We start from the raw sequence: 21,337 nt of genomic DNA on the forward strand, positions 1-21,337 counted from the left end.
CCTATCCCTCATTCACAGTCCCCCCTAAATCCACCCATTCACTGCCTATAGGCCCTGATCTCCACATGAAATGATACCCCTCTTTCTCCTCCACTCTCGCGCCTTTAAGCACCCATATGCCAGGCAGCGAGGAGGCTGGGAAAGCCCATAATTGATCAGTAAGTCTTGGCTGAAAAAGTGTGACCAAGGTCAGCCCCCCACGAAGCACGCAAGAGTGGCTTGATATACAGATTTATTAGGAAATGTAATGGGAGTTCTGCAGAGCAAACAACAGAGATATTTGTTGACACACACTGAAACATTTTTTATCACTTTGAAGAAATAACAAAATAAAAAGAAACGCTGTTTTACAACTTTCAAGAACACATTCCCTTTAAAAACAGCTATTTTTTAAAATTGCAATAAAGGGGAAATTTTGGTGACTAATTTACATATTTTCACATTTATTTCATTTTGAATCTAGAAAAATATACATAGCAACAGCTGTAAACAAAGTTACATAAAATATTATATATAAAAATCATACGTTAAAATCAACTATTATAAAATTATCACAGCAGCAAGTGTCTCAGTAATTTCGATTATTGTAAATGCTTCAATCGATTAATTCAAAAATGATCAGTTATGTACAGTACCTTAGTGATTTTAACTGATGCAATTAGTGTTTCTGATTAATTCCTTGCAATAATTTGAGTAAAAGAACATTTTTCAATCCATCTGAGAGAAACTGAAATTATAATTGGAGCCTCTTATTCATTAACCTCTGTGTTGGTCTCACTCACACACACACACACACACACACACACACACACACACACACACACACACACACACACACACACACACACACACACACACACACACACACACACACACACACAGGGGGGACTGATGTTTTTTTTTTTTTTTTTTAAAGGCCACAGAAATTTCTGTCTCTCTTCCACAGGAAGAATCAGATAGCAAACCATTTTCTGTCTTAGAAATACAACAGTACCAGTCACATTCCTAAACTTGCAAACAGACTCTCTTTGAATCCACCATCCATTATTGTTCTTTAAACTTTTAAATTTTAGCAGCAGCTAATGTTAGTGGAAGACTGTGTTTTTACTTTCATCCAGTGCTTTTAGACCCCAACAGAGCAAAACAGCAGATACACACATTGACTGAATACTGTAGCTGTATAATGTATCTGACCTTTTGTTCAGTCGTTCAGTCCGCACCTCAGTGAGTCAATCATTCAACATATTAAGTCATATAGTAAAAATTATTCCAATTCAACTATGCCAATTCCATCAACAGTGTGCTTACTAAGACATCCAGTCATCTTATCAGAGGCCTCTCGCTCAAGTATCAGCAGGTTGGTGTGGCAGTACAGGTGAAATCCAGGCGTAGAGTATTTGTCCATTTTGATGAAATGAATGAAATGTAAGAGAACTTCATGTCTGAGCAGCTCACAGTGTTAGTCAGTTGTTGTAGTTCGAGGCCTCGCCATCCGTCACCTCTGTGAGCTCGATCAAGTTAAGTCAGCACACATGTTTGTTGGGGGTTTTAAGGTTTAGTCTGTGCAGTTCAGTTGATGGTTACGCTGGTGTCAAAGTGGGGCAGAAATGGGGGACTGAGGAGCGCTGGCATAGGTGACAGTGGAGGGTCTGGGGGGCCAGTCAGCATCGTCCTGCAGCTCCAGGGCCAGAAGCTTGTAGAGGACACTTGGGGGCTTGTTTTTCCTACAGAACAACCGGGACAGGCAGGCCGAGGCCCAGCGGTCATTGGCCATCTGAGAAAGTATACGTTCAGTGTGAATGTAGGACACAGAAAGAGTTAGTTAATGACAATATAGACATTTTCACACTATCTGCTAAACACATGAGTCTAATTATGTGAATACATCTGAATTATTTTGATTCTTTTGTCAAATTGCAAACTGAATCACACCGTTTTCTTTGTATTGACTATTGTTAGTTGAAGAGGACAGAATTTGAAGTTCTAATGATGTGGTTGTTTGAAAGTGATTGTTTAAAATTCTACCGATTATTGCATAAATATTCGTCCAATTTCTGCAACATTGATTTTACATTTTTAAGCATTACAAGTGTTTTAAGACAAATGTGCAGCAACTTGCAGGTTTGCAAGACTGTTTATGGATTCATCAGTGTTTAATACACTTTCAACTCTAACAATCTGACAAATGTAGTCAAATGAAAGATGATCTGTTGAGTAAAGTTTAAGATTAAGTAGCTTATAGTAACACTTATTATTCATTTATACATTTACAGCATGTAAAATGTCATCAGAGGAAAATACTAAGCAAGGAAGCAAGAGAATGAAAAAGCTTCACTATCTAGACAGTGACATCATACAAAAATAAAAAAAAGTGAGTGAAGTGAAAAGCTTGCCAACCTGAAGTGTGTCAGCCGGGGGGGACTTGGTGAGCTGATTTACCCCCCGATTGTCTCTGAAAACTAGCTTCCACAAGATGATGTCAAGGATCAAAATCTACGAGAGATTTCAGTGGTAACTTGAGAATCAGCTGATCATGACGATTGAGTTACAGCCACAGAAATGCAGCAAAAACACAGAAATAATCATTGGATTTTTTTGGATTTCATTCATTAGGAAGTTATTTATTGCGAGTCAGTAGTAACAATCACTGCATGCAAATCACAGCTTTTTAAAATGAAAAAGATCAGAAAAATCTGTTAAAATGTACTAAAAGAGAGCAGAGAGCTTGTAGGGTGTGATGTCTTTAAAGCGTACCTCCAGCATGAAAGACACGGCCGCATTCATTATGATAATGATGACCAGTGTAATGCGCCAGTCATGAGGAACACACACAATCTGAGGGGAGGCAGAGCAACAGGATGCACACTGAATAAACCACACACACGGTTCCCATCGTTTCATGCAACATGTCGACTGCTTCTCCCAAACAGCATCTTTTCTTGATCTTTTCTGATGTTACTTTTGTTCACGTCTAAAGTCAGCATGTTAAGCACTGCAATAACTCAGAACAACCTGTGCAAAATCATCCAGAAAAAACAAGTTTTACCTCCAGGAAGCTGTCAATGGCAGGAATAGGGTTCAGCATGATGAGGAAGAGGAAAATATACAGAGCGATGGCGGACAGCATGAACGGCCCTGATGACACAAAAACACTGAAATTTAGTGGAAACACATCACACACATACACAAGTATGGTAAGGGATTAGTGTTGCCTCACTAAGTTGGAAAATTTAGTGTAAAATTGTAAAAATAAAATAAAAAAAATAATGTTGTAATGTAATAATGTTCACTTTTTTATGAGCTGACTAAAAAATATGTCTTCTAAATTTGAGTATGTAAAATGTTTTTTTTTTTTTTAGCACTTTTAAAAAAAACACAGCAGTTCAAAATGTGCCCAACAAATTCAAACTCTTAATCAAGACATTAATCTCTTTCCACACACATCACGTCAATCACTCAACAAAATAAATCCTACAGTTTTTGTAGCTCGGTTGTCTGAAGGGTTTTCCCTTTGAGAAGATGATGGCCACGGCCAAGTACTGGAAGGAGGAGACGTAGAAGAGGGTGGTGTTTTCGTAGTTCTTGATGTTTTTGTGGTCGTGAGGTGTTGTTACATTGAGCCTGTGAGGGGGACCGGAGCTGGAAACATTACAGGCGCTGTGGGAGAAGAGAGGAGAGTAGATAAAGAGAGGAAATAGACATTTCTATTTTAATACATGAGCAATGTGGAGAAAAATAATTTTCTATGTTCTATAAAAAGTGTGAGAATAACATTTGACTGGCTGGCTGGTTGATCCCCATTTCAAAGTTGTGTTTTGTCAAGAAGAAGAAAATTAAAAACAAAAGAAAATTCAGAGATTTTGTTTAAAATTCACTATTTTTTATCCTTATCAACATTATTTATTTTTTGCTGGATTCATCTAACCAGCAAGCATATTGTACAGCCAATCAGCACACAGCTTGACAAGAGTGCCATGTGCACCTGGCTGACCCATTATTTTGCTCAAATTTTCTCAGTGTTAAAAATAGAACACAGAAGTCTGCAAAAGCCAAAACTGGAGAACAGGGAAAGAAAAAAGACTGTACATGACTACAGCATTTACAACTTGCCTTGACATATTAGTGATAAATCAGTGTTTTAATCATTTAGCTTTTTTTTGTGGTAATAATAGATGTTACTCACTCTGAGAGGGGCGTCCATATCTCATACCAGCTCTGCTGTCGTACTAAGAGGAAAGCCAGGACCTGGAAGACCATGCAGGTGAGGATCTGGGTCAAAACCGAGCAGAGAAGCGGGCCAGAGATCAGACTGGACGGGGGACGTTGGTTCACCAGCTCCTTCCACGCCGGGTTCAGACTCACTAAAGATACAAACACACACAAACCAGGCAGTGAGTTGATCTCCAAACAATCTACAGTATGTCAGTTCTGTAAATCATGAGCCTGGCTTTTACTTCAATCAAAGCTTTGCAGTGCTTGTCTCCATGATACTCACTTGTAAAGGCAATGATAAGAATGATGACAATGTCAATAAAGAGGAACTGGAAGTCTCCCAAGTTGCTGAGAATCTACAGAAGAGATTAATGAGAAATTCAACACCTATTCACGACAGTCACACAGCAGCAGGCGACTCAATTTTGATCTAAAATAGACAGATAACTCATTCATTTCTGTATATGTCATATCATTATTTCTAACTGATAGCCTACACTCACACTTTTCCCAGGAAGAAAAAACAATGGACATCTGACATGTCACTTTGTGGTCGCTGCCTTTGTTTCACTGAATGGAAAACTCCTACATCTTTTTAAAATCAGCCCTGCTTCTACTTGCTTCTCACGTCTACGCTGCTCATGAACCCTCCTTACATCATGTGGGAACCGTATCAGCAACGACAATAACAGGATGAGCTCATGTTGCTTTGGCTGCTGGTTGTCATCAAACATAAAAGATGCAAACATCTAATTCTCAATCTTTTTCATATACACTTCAAATCCCAATTTATCCGTAGCCACTCGAATAATATTAAGTGTACAAGCAAGAAAGAGCAAAGTGTGTTTACTGAGTAGAGCAGGGTGACACTGAGGTACTGGATGATGCTGTAGAGAGCCATGAACTTGAACACGCAGAATGAAGTAATGAGGGCAGCTCGACCCTCCCTGTGGAAGGTCAAAAACAATCAGAAACAAACCAGAGCGTGCTGAAATTTAACTTCTGTGATCACAATGTAAATATATGGAAACAATATTTCACTATTTGCAACTCAGAAACATCTGTTTGTTCACTCAGTTGGTAGCAAAAATTTGAAAAGGATGAACTGAGAACGCATATTTATTTCCAGAGAAAATATTTTTTTGAACTGTCAAAATTAGTTTTCAGTCAAAATTTCGAGTGAGTTAGGGTTAGTGCATCAAATTGTGAATCCTGCACTGTGTATGTTTACCCCTCTACTGGTTACAAATGGAACTACCTACTGGAGAATCAGGCAAATAATCATTAAAAACAAGTTGAGTATTTATGGATTATTTCTGCCATGTAAAATGATCTGTTCTTCAGTGACTCATCAATGCACACGTCTTGATTTTCCTCTCTGGAGCACACTTTTCAAAACTTCCGAAACTCCCACAACCACCACGGATATCATGTTACATAGAGTTTAAGTATCACACTGAGCGGCTACCTGATGAGATTTGGGACACAGGAGATGTTTGAGGTGGAGGAGGTGAAGGGAGAAGCTACAGAGGCCTCCAGCTCAGACAGAGAGATCCCACTGTGAGCTCTCTTCAGAGCCTGATAGAGAGAGAGAGAGAGAGGGAGAGAGAGAGAGAGAGAGAGAGAGAGAGAGAGAGAGAGAGAGAGAGAGAGAGAGAGAGAGAGAGAGAGAGAGAGAGAGAGAGAGAGAGAGAGAGAGAGAGAAAGAGAGAGAGAGCTTCATTACTATAAAGCTTTAACAGTATTATTACTCACAACATAGATGGCTTTAGAAACTTGAATTAAGGATTTCAGTACATGTCCCACCCAAACAGACATAATTGCCACTATGAACAGACACACAGGTATTTATTTGTGGTATGATTTGTTTCCACTTGGCACAGAATGAGCTGATCTCTCTCGCTAAAATCTGGCACAGATCACATAGAAACTACTGTGATCTGCACATGTAAATAAATCTTTGTCAATACTTACTCCACAGTCATTAGCACCATCACCACACATCCCAACAATGTAACTGAAAGGCAAACAAATTGGGCGAATGAAACAAATGCTGCAGATGTTATGAAATCATTGTGAAATGAATCACAGCTCATCAAGTAAACTAAAACTTAAGTCAACAACTAGATGGGATGCTCACTCTATGCTCTGCAGGACTTCCACCAGCTGTGTCTTCTGGTCAGGAGCCATGCGAGCGAACACGGTGCCTCGAAGTGCGAGCTGCAGTGCCCCCATGTGGAGAGACAAAGGATTACAGGAACATCTAGTCAACATGAAGCCACACAGAAATCATCTTAAGCTTCACCTGTTTATCTTTTTACCTTCTGGACTAGTTGAGGGAAGTGCTCAGTGATAACGGTAAAGGCTCGGCCAGTCACAGCAAAGTGATAGTCTTGGTCTGGCTGAGGCAGCTGATCGACATACACCCCTTCCTCCAGACTGATCTCCACAGTCTGAACATGACAGGACAGACATACGAGTAAAACAATTAAACAGATTTAACTAGAACGCTAAACTTTAAAGTTTCAGACACCTTCCTGTGAACTGTTTCTTTTAACACTGCAGTTTTTCTTCCTTCAGACATTTGAAAACATTTCAAACTGAACTTGAGTGTCAGAAACAACTGCGAAACGCCTGAACATGCAGGTCTTCTGTGCAACAAAATGCAGAGCAGTTTAGAAGGAGTGATAACACTCTCTAAAACAGCAACAGGCAGGAAACAGACCCAAATACAAGGTCCGATAAGACGGATGATGACATCATATGAGTATCTGCAGATGTTCAGAGAGCAGAACTGAAGAAATCGAACCACAGTGTACCAGATACACAGTGTCTGTACCAAGAGAGTAGATTATGGGAAAGAGCATAGACTACATTTCCAACAAACAACAAAGCCAACAAAGTCTCTATCCCTGATTGATGGTGGGTTACAAAAGGTCTGTCCAATGAAGACACAACCTGTGATTTTTCTGTCTTACCTGAGTGTCTTTGACGTTCTGATCAGGGTTTTCAGCATAATGCCACGTGATGCAAGCAGGGTTGAAATCCTTTGGCGGGACAGCATCTGCTATAATGACTTTTTCATCTGGACGGACCATCCCGCAGTCTCGAGCCACCGATATCGCCGTCAGCATGTTGTCACCTAACAAAAACATAAATAAATCAAGACAGAGTGAAGAGGAAGGAGGAATGCGCTGCGTCTACACAAAAAAACATGATTTTAGTCATTAACAGAAGACTTTATTGCTATAAGGACAGAGAAAACGAGTGAAGTAAGTGAGAGAATTCACTATACTGGGTTACCTGTAACCATTAAAGTGCGAATGTTAGCTTGTCGCAAGTCACTTAAAACCCCAGCAGTCTCTTCTTTTATTTTGTTCTGCATGATGATCAAGCCGAGGAACTCCACGTTGGTCTCTATCAGGTCCCTGAAAGACACAGATCACAACCTACATCTCAGCGTTTCACCACCATTCGCTCATCACAAATACTCAAATATGTTTCAAGTCACTTGAGTTCAGAGGGTGAAACAATGACAAGCACAATTTCTGCCTATAAGACATCGTAAATGTGTAATGCTCATTGGTTGTATTTCACTTTTTTTGACATCCTGCCTTCATTCTAATCTGCCTGGTCCTCTTTAGTAAATGATTTCCTACATTTATCAGACAAACATCCAGAGGCCGACAGGAATTTGTTGATTTCAATCCAGTGATCATGTGGGTTTGTAAATCTAGCCAAAGTAGTGTTGAGTGGGTCTATAATCACAGTCACCCCTCTTAACCCAAATTGGACCCAGTGTTTCAACTACACTGGTTTCAGATCTTTGTATTTTTTATTCTATTTATTTCAAAAAGCTGATCATTCACTGAAGCATTCTAAATGCTATAAGATAATTGTTGATGAATTTTTGTTGTTGATAGGAGGTGGCGCTAGAGGTGACAAAATTGAAGATGCTAAGATTTTATTTGGGACTGAAAAGGTTGAAAAGAAGAAAGAATACATATATTAGAGTGACAGCTCAGTTTGGACGGTTTGGCGCCAAAGTGAGAGAGGCTAGATTGAGATGGTTCGGATGTGTGGGGAGGAGAGATTCTGGTTATGTTGGGAGAAGGATGCTGAACATGGAGCTGCTAGGCAAGAGGGAAAGAGGAAGGCAAAAAAGGAGGTGTATGGATATGGTGAGGGAAGACATGCAGGTGGTTGATATGATAGAGGAAGTTGCAGAGGACAGGAAGCCCTGCTGTGGCGACCCCTAATGGGAGCAGCTGAAAGAGAAAGGTTTTTTTTTTTGTTGGGGAGATCCTCCCAAACCCAAACTTTTGACCTTTTCAGTGTATCTTCTGTGGGTGCTGCACTATATAAAGTATAGTGTGGCTGCGTTGCTTTATGACACAGAAGATACTGTGGGTGGAAAAATGTAGGCTATGAGTTTAGTGTCTCTTTTGTTGATGGATTTCACCCTGTTTTATGTTGTTGTCTAGCAACTAGCTTACAGGTTCATTCTGAGGGCCTGACACCAAAACATGATATTTGCTCATGATTTACAAAGCTGGAACATTTTCTGCTCTCACACTGTGTTGTAGCAGGACTGCAAATATTTGAACTTTATGTCATATGATCTATGTTTGTCCTGTTATCAGCAGAACTAAGTCCTCCAAACTTTAAAATGGGAAAACACAAGTTACATGAGCAATTACATTCTTTTAAGGATTCACCACATTCCAGGACAAGATGTTTTTATTCTCACGCGTACTGACATGACGTGTAATAGTGCAACAGTGCAACAGTTTTATCTGCGGAGGGAGGCGTACCTGCTAAGGCTCTGGACTTTGTGCCAAGAGAGTTTGGACTCCAGTTGTCGATGTGCCAGGGCAATAACCCTGAATCCCTGCCTGGTGTAGGTCTCCAGGGTTTCTGTAAAACTCTGCGGGACTGACGGGAATCAAACACAACAGAGGTCAGCTGTTAGGTTAGCCGGTCTGGCCTTTATCAGCCGAATGCATCCTTTATTTTATAGGCAGGAAATATCCTTCCCAACCCGTTAACATGCAGGTAAAGAGCGTCTGACCTGTGTGCTGTTTGCAGAGGCTGGCCACAATCTCTGGTGCCCCTTTCAGGTAGGCATCCATGTGTTTTTCCCCCAGCTTCCTGACCACCACACTCATTCTCTGCAGCGCTGAGGAGAACGGGAACTGGCGTACAATCCCAATCTCACAGGACTGGGGAGCAAAAGTCAACTCAACTTTCAAATCAGTTTTTCTTTCACATTTTGACCTGAAGAATTATGTTTTTTCGGAAGAGAAATGCAAAAGAAAAAAAAAAAGAGACAACTTACAGATAATTCAGACAGCTCCTGCACAAAGAAGAAGGATTAAATAACTTAATAACTTAATTCTTGAAAATATACAAATTCACAAGCATAATCAAATGCACTGATCAGTAAATAGTGACATGGAGAGCCTCTGTACCAGATTCTGAGTTAGAGGATTGTTCTGATTGGCTTCAGGGTTGACTTGCTTCGGAGGTCGCACAACAGTTGGCATTATCGGATTGTGGAGTGCAGTCTCTTCTTCTGTGGGCTCCTCCAGGATCTGAATAAATATCAAAAAGATATATTGTAACATCTTAAAAATATATTGAGTTTATTTGCTTTAGTACACTGTGTCTGGTGCAACAGAAACTGAGCTTCAGTCCCAGAGGCATTTTCTGCCTTTTAAGAGTCTCCACGATACCACACTTTGACCATATTAGCCAAGGGGGAGCTTGCTCTGCCAAGGCGACAAGCATGGTGCTGCATAATTCATGTACAGACTGGTATCCATGCTGGCTTAAGGTGCCTGTGTCTAATCATGTTGGATGTAGACAGTGATCACTGTTCCTTACCCAGCCGGTGGCGCTGAACATCTTGAGGTCTAAAGGATCTCCGGAGAGTTCGCCCTCTATCTTGGTCAGTGAGTGGCAGGCGGCCATGCATGCCACAAATGCAGTGTTCACCAGACTCTCTTTAGTTGCCTCAGACTCCGGAGGACAAAAGCTATAATGAAGAGGGAGGAACTAACTCAACAAGTGGACTGTCTGAGTATGAGAGGAGCAAATTGCCAACAATAATTATGATCCTGCTTTAAATATATAGTTGTATAAGTGCCTATGTGGTTACTAATGAAATCAGACAAAAAATAATCAATTTTCCAAGAATCAAAACATCCACTGGGGATATATGATGAATGCACCTCCAGACAACATGACAGTGCTTTTATATTCCTTTACGGAAACAAACCCCTTGGAAATTTAAACCTTGGTGATTATAATTTTCTCTCCAGTTGTTGCAGTTTTTTTGTGTATTTGTAGTTGTCATGTCTCTTCACTGCGACACATCACTTTTATTAAAAGACTATTAGATGTCCTGAAAAAAATAAAAGGTCCATGTGGCTAAAAATGAGCTTTTTATAGAAATGATCTGAAATACAAATGTTTAGGGAGTGCCTACCTGCCATTTTCTGCTCTCTGAATACCCCATAGATCCAAACCATCCTCTGTGAGAGTACCAGTCTGAAGGAAAAATACAGACCATTAACAATGCACATGAAGACTCTGGTCGTATTAATTACACCTCAGAGCAGGAAAGCAACTCTAATAGCCCGAAACTATTAAAGGGAGCGAAGTTCTCCTATTTTTAAACCATAAAGCTAAAAGGATTTAATGAACTTGTTAGACATCTTTTATTAATCTATACCAGGAAACAAAGAGGGTTCAGTTCTGACATGTTAATGCTACAGCATGCACACATACTGTATTTATAGCCTGACAATAAAATAAATCAACTGTGTCAGCAATTTATAGACAAGTTAAGACAACACATTCAGGCTGTAAAGACTTTGGAGATGTGTTTGGATTCAGATCCCACACAGCCAATAATCTGAACAATTACACACCTAAACTTTGATTTAGGGCTGAGATTAATGATTCATTTCATTACAAATTAATCTTCAGATTACATTCTCTGTTAACCATTGGCTCTACAAAATGTCATAAAATAATGAAGAATGCCTATCACACGTTTCCAGCAGTGTTGGCTGGACTACTTTATATTTAACGTGGTGGGTAGAAATTTCTCTAGCATTTCCTAAATTTCCCCAAGAGGATGAATAAAGTTTACATCTATCATCTATCATCTATCATCTATCTATCTGATCATTTTGGCTACTTTTTGTACCATTTGGAGCGTTTTCCACCAACGAAACTTAGTCTCTATTACAAAAAATCAGCCCCTCCTGTGATCCAAATAAACTGACACTGACAGTGCACTGAGTTCATGAGGTTGATGTTGCGTTCATGTCATATCAGAATAATTCCAAGCATTGGACTGTGAAAGCTCAGATTGCCTGACAACCAAACATGTCAGTTCAGAAACTTTTTTTCCTTTTCCAATTATTATAAAACACGTGTGTCAGCTGCTCATATGAGTGAAAACATTTAAATGTTTACTGCGACATTATCTAAATTTCAGGATTTCTCAAGAATTTTGAGTTTGCTTTGTTTTAACATGTTAGCATGTTAGCATTAGGTAATTAGCACTTAACACAAAGTCCAGTTGAGGCTGATGGGAATTGTTTTAAAGGTATAGTATTGGCGCTGAGCACAAGTCAGGGAATCACCTAGATCAGTAAACTTCATCTGCCGTGGAACATGAATGGCTATCCATCCAATAGTTGTTGACATATTTCAGTCTGGACCAAAATGGTGGACCAACCAACCAACCGACATTATGGCTAAAATTTATTTAAATTATTAACTAAATAGAAATTGTTACAACTTAATTTTTGATGTTTTTATGTCAGCCAAACATTTCAACATTTTGCTCTTATTGCTGTAACAAAATCCAACTTAACTCCCTGCTCACTAAAACATGATATAATGAAAAGAACATTTAATGCTTTGGGCAGCTTCCTCTGATATTTCGGAGTCATGGATAACTTAAGTGTATCATTGCTGGAACTATAGATTTGGATGTTTTCCAAGTAAACCAGTACTATAGCTTTTACATATTTTTAACACATGGGAAGAGATTCACAGAACTGCTTCATTTAATGGTTTTGACTGTGGTAAAACCATGAAATTAAGTCAAACAAGAACTTGTTCTTGATCTGGAAGTGGGTTTGGATGCTTCATAACTAATTTTCACACATTCTGAGTCAGGATTTTATTTAGTCCAAGTCAAGCATAGTTCTGTGAAATGACGCTTGAAGAATACACACCCTGAAATTCCACTTTATAAATTGTATTTCTTAAATTCCTAAGTAGCAAAAACAAATGTTATGAACTCACAGCTGTGAATTACAATACCTTGTCAAAGCAAACCATGTTAAGTTGACCACACATGTTGATCCTCTGAGGACTGATGCAAAAGATGCCGACTCTCTTCAGACGCCGCTGCGCATACACAATACCAGCTGTCATGGCTGCTGGTAAGGCTGGGGGCACGGTGATGGTGATGATGTCCAGAGATTCAATGATGATGGTTTGAGCTGGAACCTGGATGGGATTGAGAAGAATAAGTTAGACACTAAATATCTGAGAGAAACAGCCAAAAGAAATCCTTCTAAAATAAGATTTAAAATGGTCTTGCTTTGAGAAATGATACCTTGTTCATGATGCTGAGGACGATAGTGTAAATAAATCCAATCCCTGCCACCCCAACCAGACACAGGAGGAACAGATAAGCATCACGGTACAGTTTGAAGTCTGTGGGTTTGGGGTAGAGGATGGAGCGCACAAGCTGGCCTTTCTCTGTACTAAAGCCTGTGGGAACATGGAAATATTGAATGTTTCACATAAAGCAAGGCATGGCAGCTTTATTTGTAGAGCACATTTCATTGCAAAGAAACTCAACATTAACATTTAAAAAGCTATCTTTGTTCAAAAAATGTTGAAGTTCCAAAAAAATTCAATCAAAAATCACCAGGAGTCGTCCAACTGAATGCAGTTAGAGTTTTATTGTCGACAGCAAAACCCGGAGCCAACATACACAGACAGAATCTATGTATAAATGACACAAAGAACTAAAAATCTGGGTCCCCTTTTATGCTGTCTATATTGCTGACCCTTGCAAAACGTTTCAACCCCCCTCCCACTGTGGAGTGAGTTTCAACCAATCAGCTTCTTCCAACCCAACATGATCTCATTTTCTTGGCACCTGTCCTGAAGATGCCCCCAGCCACTTTTTGCGCCTGCTCCATTCTCCCCATTCACTCTATGCATGCAGGTGTTTTGGTCTCTAGGAGCCTTTTGGATTACATCATTCTCGGCCTTGAGTTCTGTTTTTTTCTCACTCAGTGCTACCCACTATTCCCCACAGCTGCTGTTCCGCTGTGTGAGCAGTGTTTATCACAGATTTCTTCAAGTTCAATATTACCCAATTACTTTTCTAACTGCATTCTTTTCCTATAGTAATAATGCCATCCAATAATCTAGGTCTGTAAATGCATTTGATCAGGATGTCAATTGGGCTAAAGTTACTGGGAGAAAGAGAGATATAGAGTGTGTTGTCTGCGTATGAATGATAGGATAGGTTACGATTCATAATGATATTACAAAATGGGATCATGTATGGATTAAAAAGTAGTGGGCCAGGGATTGACCCCTGTGGGACTCCAGAGAGAATTTGGAACTCTTGAGATTGAAAACTGTGAATGGCCACAAAGAAGCTTCTGTGTCTGAGGTACAGTAGGAGAACCAGTATAAAATGGAGCCTGATGATCCGATGGTGTCATGGACTTTTAAGACCTTTTTAATACCTCTTTTCAAGTTTTTCAAGTAAGCACTCAATGCATTAAAGTGTCACATGTGACTGTTGCACTCAAACATAATATATTATAAGACATATAATAATGCAAAAGCAGGATTTTACTATTGTAGTGGGTTGAAATGGAGCTCATTTTGAAGTCATTTATATAGGACTGCAATTAATAGTTAGATTCATTGTAGTTCCAACTGCTGATTATTTTGCAAATGTAATGCCTTAAATCATACAATTCCAGACATTTTTAGACCTTGAATATCAAAAACTAAATTTAAGATATTTTAAGACTATTTAAGGATCTGCGGGGACCCTGGTCATGGAGCCTGTGAAGCCTATGTAGTGGCTGAATATGTGGAACCCAGTGGGTGACGAGTCTGTACGCTACAGCTTAACAGTCAATATTATTTTCAGTAACAACACAACCAGGTGTCATTCCCACTCCCTCACCTGTTCTGACCACGACAGCCTTCACCAGTTCACCAGCGTAGAATCGGGTCTGAATAACGTGTGTACCACAGAACAGGGTGTGTCTCTTATGCTCCTCCATATTGTAGGTCATGGTCCCCTCCTCACCTGAACTGGGCAGACTGGTCTTAGTAACTGGCACGCTCTCCCCTGAACATAAAGGAAGAATAAACGAGACTGGGTCAAAACCTAGTATATGGCTAGACCCTGTATGAAACGCTGGAGGGCTTTGACTGAAGCCAACACAGCACAGGGTCTTTCTCAACACCAAGTACACACATTTTGGACTTGCATACTTTCTAGTTTGGATTTGGTAAGTTTGACTTTGGAGTACAAACTTCTGAGGATTGGACGACATAGTATGATCAGTCTGCATTTGGAACAGCTTGACCTATCTAACTTTACTGTGACTAATTCATCTCAACTCAACACTCCATTAACACTTCTCATAAAATATCTTCATTGACAGGGATTCAGTAAATTATGTTATTCAGTCTGTAATGTTGCTATAATAAAAATCCAAACTGTTATTTAGATTTTAAAAAACAACAATAAAAACAGTTAAGCATGAAAATTCATTATTGATCCAGTAGAAGTTTGACAAAAAACGTGTCTGTCAGAGAACTCAAACTGCTTGCTGTAAAGTTTAAGGTGGAAATACAACCTGTCAACATGCTCTCGTTGACGATGCAGGTTCCGCGGACGAGCACAGCGTCGCAGGGCATGATCATCCCATTTCCTGGAATAACAATGACATCACCAGGCACAAGCTCGGTCGACATGGCCTGTTCAACATCTGTTTTCAAGACCAAGAAAGAGGACGCTGACAACAATATCATACAAACCATCACTGCAGCAATCAATAATCCAATTCATCTCATACTGACTGAAATATAGAGGGACAGTTTAATAATATGACTGCCTTCTGAAGCTCTAAGCAAAAACAATATGCAAATGTAACCAGGTCAATATCAATAAAGCATCTATTCTATTCTAATACTATTTTCTCTACACACATGTCATAACTTAATAATATAGAATACAGTCTTCTGCATTATGATCAAAAGCGAAAACATGCCTTTATCGCCTCTGCACACTGAAACACGAACCACGCTGTGTGCTGCCACCATGTCATGTAGCATCACATATTGCTGGAATGTAAAAACACAAAAAGTGAGAAAAATACACCTGGAAACACACGCCAAAATATCACAGGACAGCACAAAATGGCCATTTTCATTTCAACAGGTGGAATAAAGACAATCAGGGGAAGAGAATTACACCAAAAGCTGCCATTAGGTTTTTTGCATCTCCTCTTGCCATGCCAACTACATCTCTCTTCACTTCACTTTTTTTTTCTGGGATCACAAATGACTCACCTTTTTAATCGTATACAGTGAGGTAGCTATTGAAATGACAGACATGAAAACTATGGCTGTAGCATAATAGTAGTAGTCCTCCACACTCCACAAGATCACACTGAAGAGCTGGAAGATGTAGAAAGGATTCAACACCTGATGGAGGAAGAGAAAGAAACATAGTGTTGAATGCTTAAAAGAGAGCAATGATGATATTATTGACATGCTAAGAGAAATGGTGTCAAAACTGATATCGCAAGAAGAGTTCAACACTCACCTCCTTTATGAGAAGCTTGAATAAAGATGGCACCCTTACTGCGATCTCATTCTCCCCAAAAAACAACCTCCTGTTGGAAATGAATTTGAAGCATCACGAGACTCAACACCTTACTGCAGCTTGCATGACCTGGCACTCCCTCCGTCATTAATTTGAAAAGCTTAGTTTCGTAAATAAGTGAGTGAAATAAGGAAACAATAGCACGTGCGCACCTGTAGTCCTCCAGTGTTTTAGAAAGTCCTATGCTGTGGTCAGAGTGGATGTTAGCACAGCTCACCTTCACATCCTCCAAGCCTCTAGAAAGTTCACACACATTTATTTCTACTCTGAGCAACAGACAGATGCAAACTGTACCACACATTCTGGTCACATTAACAGAAATGATACAAATGATGAATACATTTTTGAATAACAGACAGTTAAAAGCACAGCGTTTTCCAAGCGGAACTCTTACTTATACAGTTCAAAGTTGTGAATAACATCATTCCAGTAGTATATAGTGCTGTGGTGGTTGAAGTAGTTGATCTATAGAAGAGGAGAGGAGACGAGTAAGTCAGGTGCTGACTGAATACAGAGTGATTCAAAATAAGCCCATCACTGATCTAGACTTTAAACTTAAATTGCATGGCTTAACTCAGATCAGAAAATTCATCTGGACTTGACATGAGGATAAAAAACCAGTTAGCCACTAACATACCTCAACAGGCTGTGTATATGCAAATTTCCCATGGTGCTCTTCATCTACAGCACTGACGCTGTGGTCTCCATCTCCATTTGGTAACTGAGTCGTAGACTGCAGATCCAAACTGTCAAAGGGTGTCTTCCCTGGAGCAGACATCATGTGTACTTTGGCCCGAAACCACTGCTTGAACTCATCCTGCGAGAACAACATAAAGATTTTTATTTTTTTCCCCCCTGGACAGAATTTATCATTTATTATGTAATATTACTGTGTGGGCGTGCCAAAGAATGTAACAAGTATCAGGATGATTTGTGTGCAGCAATTGAGTGTACAGCTGTTTCTCTACCGTTGTCCTGAGCAGAAGTGTGTGTGCTTCTCTCAGCGAGGTGTGTGTACAGGTGCCTTTGACGCCCCACTCGGGCAGCCAGTACAGTAGCAGTAGCAGGAGACCACAGGAGCAAACAGAGCCGATACCCACCAGGATCATCTTCCACAGGCAGGGCCGGTACCCCCACACCTCCTGCATAGATACACACACATGAAGAGACTGGAGGATGAGACGAACACACAGCTGAGTGATGCGATACTGAAGGTAGTAAAAAAAACAAAACGGAATGTCATTGTGACAATGTTTTTTCTCTTACATCAGCACCATTCCAGTAAGTCTAAACTTTAATGCTACTTTTTAAATTTGATTATCTACTATTCCAAAAACAGAACAGAAAGAACAATTAAAGATCCACTCCATAAATTTTGTAAGATGTATTTTTTTTTAAACTGCTTGAAATAATAGTATTTTATTTTCCTTTAAAAAAAAGTACAATTACCTCATTAAGAAACTTCAAATGTATATGTATGCCGTTGTTGGAATGGAAAAATTCACAATTCAATCAATATGCAAAAATAATTCAAGTTTCCACATCATACTTGTGTAAGTTGAATACTGAACCATCACATATAATTGAAAGGATGTGTTATTTTCAGTGTCTATGCTCTTCTTCTGTGCTCACATTGCATAATAATACATAATAATATAGTTAATCAACATCTCATCTCCCATTTCCCTCCAAACAACTTCATTACGCTTGCATGCGGCCGACCTCTTTCCAAGCCAAATCAAATCAGCCCAAACTGATTTTTCTCAAATTATCTCAATACAAAACAACTTGTGTTGGTGATTGACTAAAGAGAAGAAGAAAAAAAAAAGTGATGATAAATTCTCCAGCAGAAGGAAGGGTAGCGCTGAAATGAGAAGTGATATTTACCATTTCATCCTCCAGGCCCTGGTTGATCATCTTCACCTCTCTGGTCGTCATACTGTCTGACGTGCAACAACTACAAAGAAAAAAAAAGACAGAACACATGATGCACTATGTTTCCAACAGGTGTTTTACTCGTGGAATCTTTCTTATCACAGAAGAACAACTCTGTCTGGTGTCCCAACTTCAATCTCGGTCAAGTGATTGACAGGATTTAGTTTTATGGCTTCTGAAACCAAAACTGCCCAAACAACAAAAGGCAGTTTGTGATTCATTTACTTTTCTATCATACAAGTTAATATTCATGAGAAGAGGAAAGTTTTTACAGAGTTAATTTTATAATAAGATGCACTTGAGTATCACAGTGACAATCCTTACCTTAGGGTAACCTACTTTGTAAATATTGAGCTGCCTATAAGGAAGAAAGATCTTTCTGGCATGTAAGAACCTGCCTGAGGTGCAGCCGCTACCTACTTCATGGAAGCCACATAAACAGACAGAGTTCAAAGCCTCTGCTGACTAACTTTCACTTATGTTATTCCTCATCATTCTTAATATTGTTGACTCATAGTAGTAGTGAAATACTAAAATGCCAGGTTATCAGTGTATCATTTGGTCACTGCAAATATTAATGCAGTCTAGGTCAGTTTTTGTCAGGACAGGTTCAAAACGCCCCATATTTCATATAAAGCTCCACAAATACAACTGAATCAGCCTCACTTTCACTTGATTACAGTTGGGTTTTTTTTACATTGTATAAAAAAAAAGCTGCTTATCAAATCTTAAGTCATATTCACTCCTAAAACCATTACTTTCACTCCTGAACATCTGATCCGCAAAATCTCAACCTGAACCTCTAACACACATATAAACCCAGTTCAAACTTGGTGTCAACTCTACTAACTTTATTGACGACTTTGATTGTTGCGCAACATCTCACAATAAATGTGACCATTGTGTTTTGGTGTTAAGCAATGACCTAGCACAGTGTCGGCTGTAATATGTAAGAACCTTTGCACCATGCACACAGGAACATGTCCAATAACAGTCACACCCACACTAATGTTTGACTGACAGTCTGATCTCACCTCTCAATAAGTAGCGTCGTGTATGAGACAATGCTGCAAGATCTGACAAAGTAGATCTGGAAAGTAAAGCACTCTACATTTTAAGAAGTGTTTAACCACCTCTGAGTCTCATGTTCTGTATTACAATTGAATCAGTTAAAAGAGAAAACACAACTTTAACGGCACCAAAGTGAAAACAAATGGATCAGAACTAATTAAAATCATACAACACATAAGCACTCACCCCAATTTACAATGACACACCTAAAATAAAATGATTTTATAGCCTGATGAGACCAAACACGAAACTTTTATCCATTATACTATGTTTAATTTAGGTTCAACACCTCTAGACACACCATTCCCACCATGAACCCAGGTGGATGCAGCATTGAATCAATAAAGGCTGGTGATGTTAGAGAGTAACATGAATACAAGATACAGAGGAAAGAGGAAAATGTGCTGCGGTCTGTAGGAAAATTACAACTTGGGATAAGATTTATTTTTCCAACAAAGATCTCAAACATAAAGCTAAAGCTACAAAGGAATAACTACCACACATCAATGTTTAAATCTTGGAGTGTCCAAATGTGAGTCCAGACTGGACTTCAGAAATGTTGTTTAAGCCGAGTGGCCACACAGCCTTACAGATGTTTACACAGACAGTTTTGAAGAAGAAAAGCAAATTTACAGCAAATTGCAAAGCGGACACAGACCCTACAGTATATCCACAGACTCCAGGCTATTCAAGCTGGGAAATGTGCTTCTAACTAAATATTGAATTAAAGGATGCAAATACTGCAATTTTATGTTTGTGTATTCATTTAAACTTTTATATCATTATTAGCAATGATATTATCCAAGTAATTTCTGTCAGTATTAATTTCATAATAATTCAAAATTGAATTAAAAATACATTCCATTACAACTTCTGCATGAAAAATCCTACTTAAGTAAAAGTACACAATATATTATCAGCCTGATGCAATTATAGATGACATCAATAGATTATTAATAGCGAAGCATCAGTGTCTAAGTAGCATGTTACTGATGTAGCTGCTGGAGGAGCTACTTCTTCATATACAGTTAGTTGGTTTAGTCCAGTGGTTTCCAACCTAGGGGTCAGGCCCCTCCAAAGGGCCACCAGATAAATCTGAGGGGTGGTGAGATGATTAATGGGAGAGGAAAGAAGAAAAAACAAAGTTCTGATACACACATCTGTTTTAGTTGCTGAAATATTGGATCATTTGAACATTTACTGAAATGAGAGCATGTGAGAAGTTTGGAGGGAAAAAACACTATTTGGTGGAGCTGTTAACAACTCATAGACATCTGAAATGTGACCCCAACTACATACTGCTTTTTGTAAGAAGTCAAAAGCCAAAAAGGTTGGAAACCACTGGTTTCATCTTTAACAATGTATTTTAAAAGCTTGTTATATTATCAGTTGTGTCAAATCTCATCTGAGAAGTAACTCAAGCTGTCAAATAAATGTAATGGAGTAGAAAATACAAGCGAGGAACAGGTACCTCGAAATGATACAGTAGTAGTACAGTACAGTACAGTGTTTGATTAAATGTACTGTTACTTTCCACCACTGGTTATAACCCTGTATTTCCTTACTTTTAAGAACCCCTCAAACTTGCGCTCAGTACACGTGAGTCAAGTCCAAAGTTGTTCATACTCTCATATCATCGACTCACAAGTTCCTGTTGAACTGAGGTGGAGCGTCTTTACTTAACCTGCCCGTCAAACCAGCACAAACACCGTGTAAACTTTCACAAACTTAGCTTACCGATGTCTCTTCTCCACTTCTTGATCAACACGTCATTCGTTTCATCGTTGGCTGAGTAAATGGTTGGAAAAGTGTGTGTGCGGTCACAGCCTGCTTGCTGCCCTCTGCAGCCTGCTGAACAGCGAGGATCTAACAGCATGTGTCTGCAGAAACGCGCCGACACAACACAGATCCACGCTGCGCTGCTGCTGCTGCTGCGGCAGGACCGTCCCAAACCGGTCCATTCAAAAGGAAGTGGGGAAAACAGGATGTGAGGTCACTGGAGGACACTAGGCTGACTCTGGGCTGAATTTCTACAACTTGGAACAAATCGGGGGGAAATGAAGCGACATGTGCAGGCAACGGCGAGGACTGAAGAGGAGAGGGAGGAGGAGGAGGGGGCCCTTCCAGTGTTGCTCTGTCCAGATGTTGCAGAAAATG

General features: G+C 39.5%; 1 protein-coding gene across 1 annotated transcript; it reads right to left on the reverse strand.

Moving 5' to 3' along the window:
• Positions 1-219: 219 nt before the first annotated feature.
• Positions 220-18,161, reverse strand: LOC133990854 (polyamine-transporting ATPase 13A3-like). Its single transcript, XM_062429261.1, has 32 exons — positions 18,062-18,161; positions 17,143-17,316; positions 16,812-16,991; positions 16,569-16,639; positions 16,327-16,410; positions 16,115-16,184; positions 15,859-15,993; positions 15,558-15,630; positions 15,144-15,275; positions 14,462-14,629; positions 12,857-13,014; positions 12,559-12,747; positions 10,703-10,764; positions 10,099-10,249; positions 9,684-9,806; positions 9,551-9,568; positions 9,284-9,434; positions 9,027-9,147; positions 7,516-7,640; positions 7,191-7,354; positions 6,534-6,665; positions 6,353-6,432; positions 6,187-6,229; positions 5,681-5,790; positions 5,063-5,159; positions 4,496-4,568; positions 4,184-4,361; positions 3,476-3,657; positions 3,047-3,135; positions 2,755-2,835; positions 2,398-2,493; positions 220-1,774 (listed from the first exon to the last, which is right to left on the reverse strand). Exons 1-32 carry the CDS (start codon positions 18,158-18,160, stop codon positions 1,592-1,594), a joined length of 3,792 nt encoding a protein of 1,263 aa, XP_062285245.1. The 5' UTR covers position 18,161; the 3' UTR covers positions 220-1,591.
• Positions 18,162-21,337: the final 3,176 nt, after the last annotated feature.

The sequence above is a fragment of the Scomber scombrus genome, chromosome 11 (genome assembly GCF_963691925.1).
Source record: "Scomber scombrus chromosome 11, fScoSco1.1, whole genome shotgun sequence".
NCBI classification, from domain to species: Eukaryota; Metazoa; Chordata; class Actinopteri; order Scombriformes; family Scombridae; genus Scomber; species Scomber scombrus.

Bases quoted from the DNA above. Each gene is read 5' to 3' on its own strand.
- LOC133990854 (XM_062429261.1), bottom strand. From the start codon at position 18,160: ATGTGTTCTGTCTTTTTTTTTCTTTGTAGTTGTTGCACGTCAGACAGT. The intron at 17,317-18,061 runs GTAAATATCACT...GTATCTATGCAG, and splicing joins AGGGCCTGGAGGATGAAATG to GAGGTGTGGGGGTACCGGCC. The intron at 3,136-3,475 runs GTAGGATTTATT...TTGTGTCATCAG, and splicing joins ACAACCGAGCTACAAAAACT to GGCCGTTCATGCTGTCCGCC.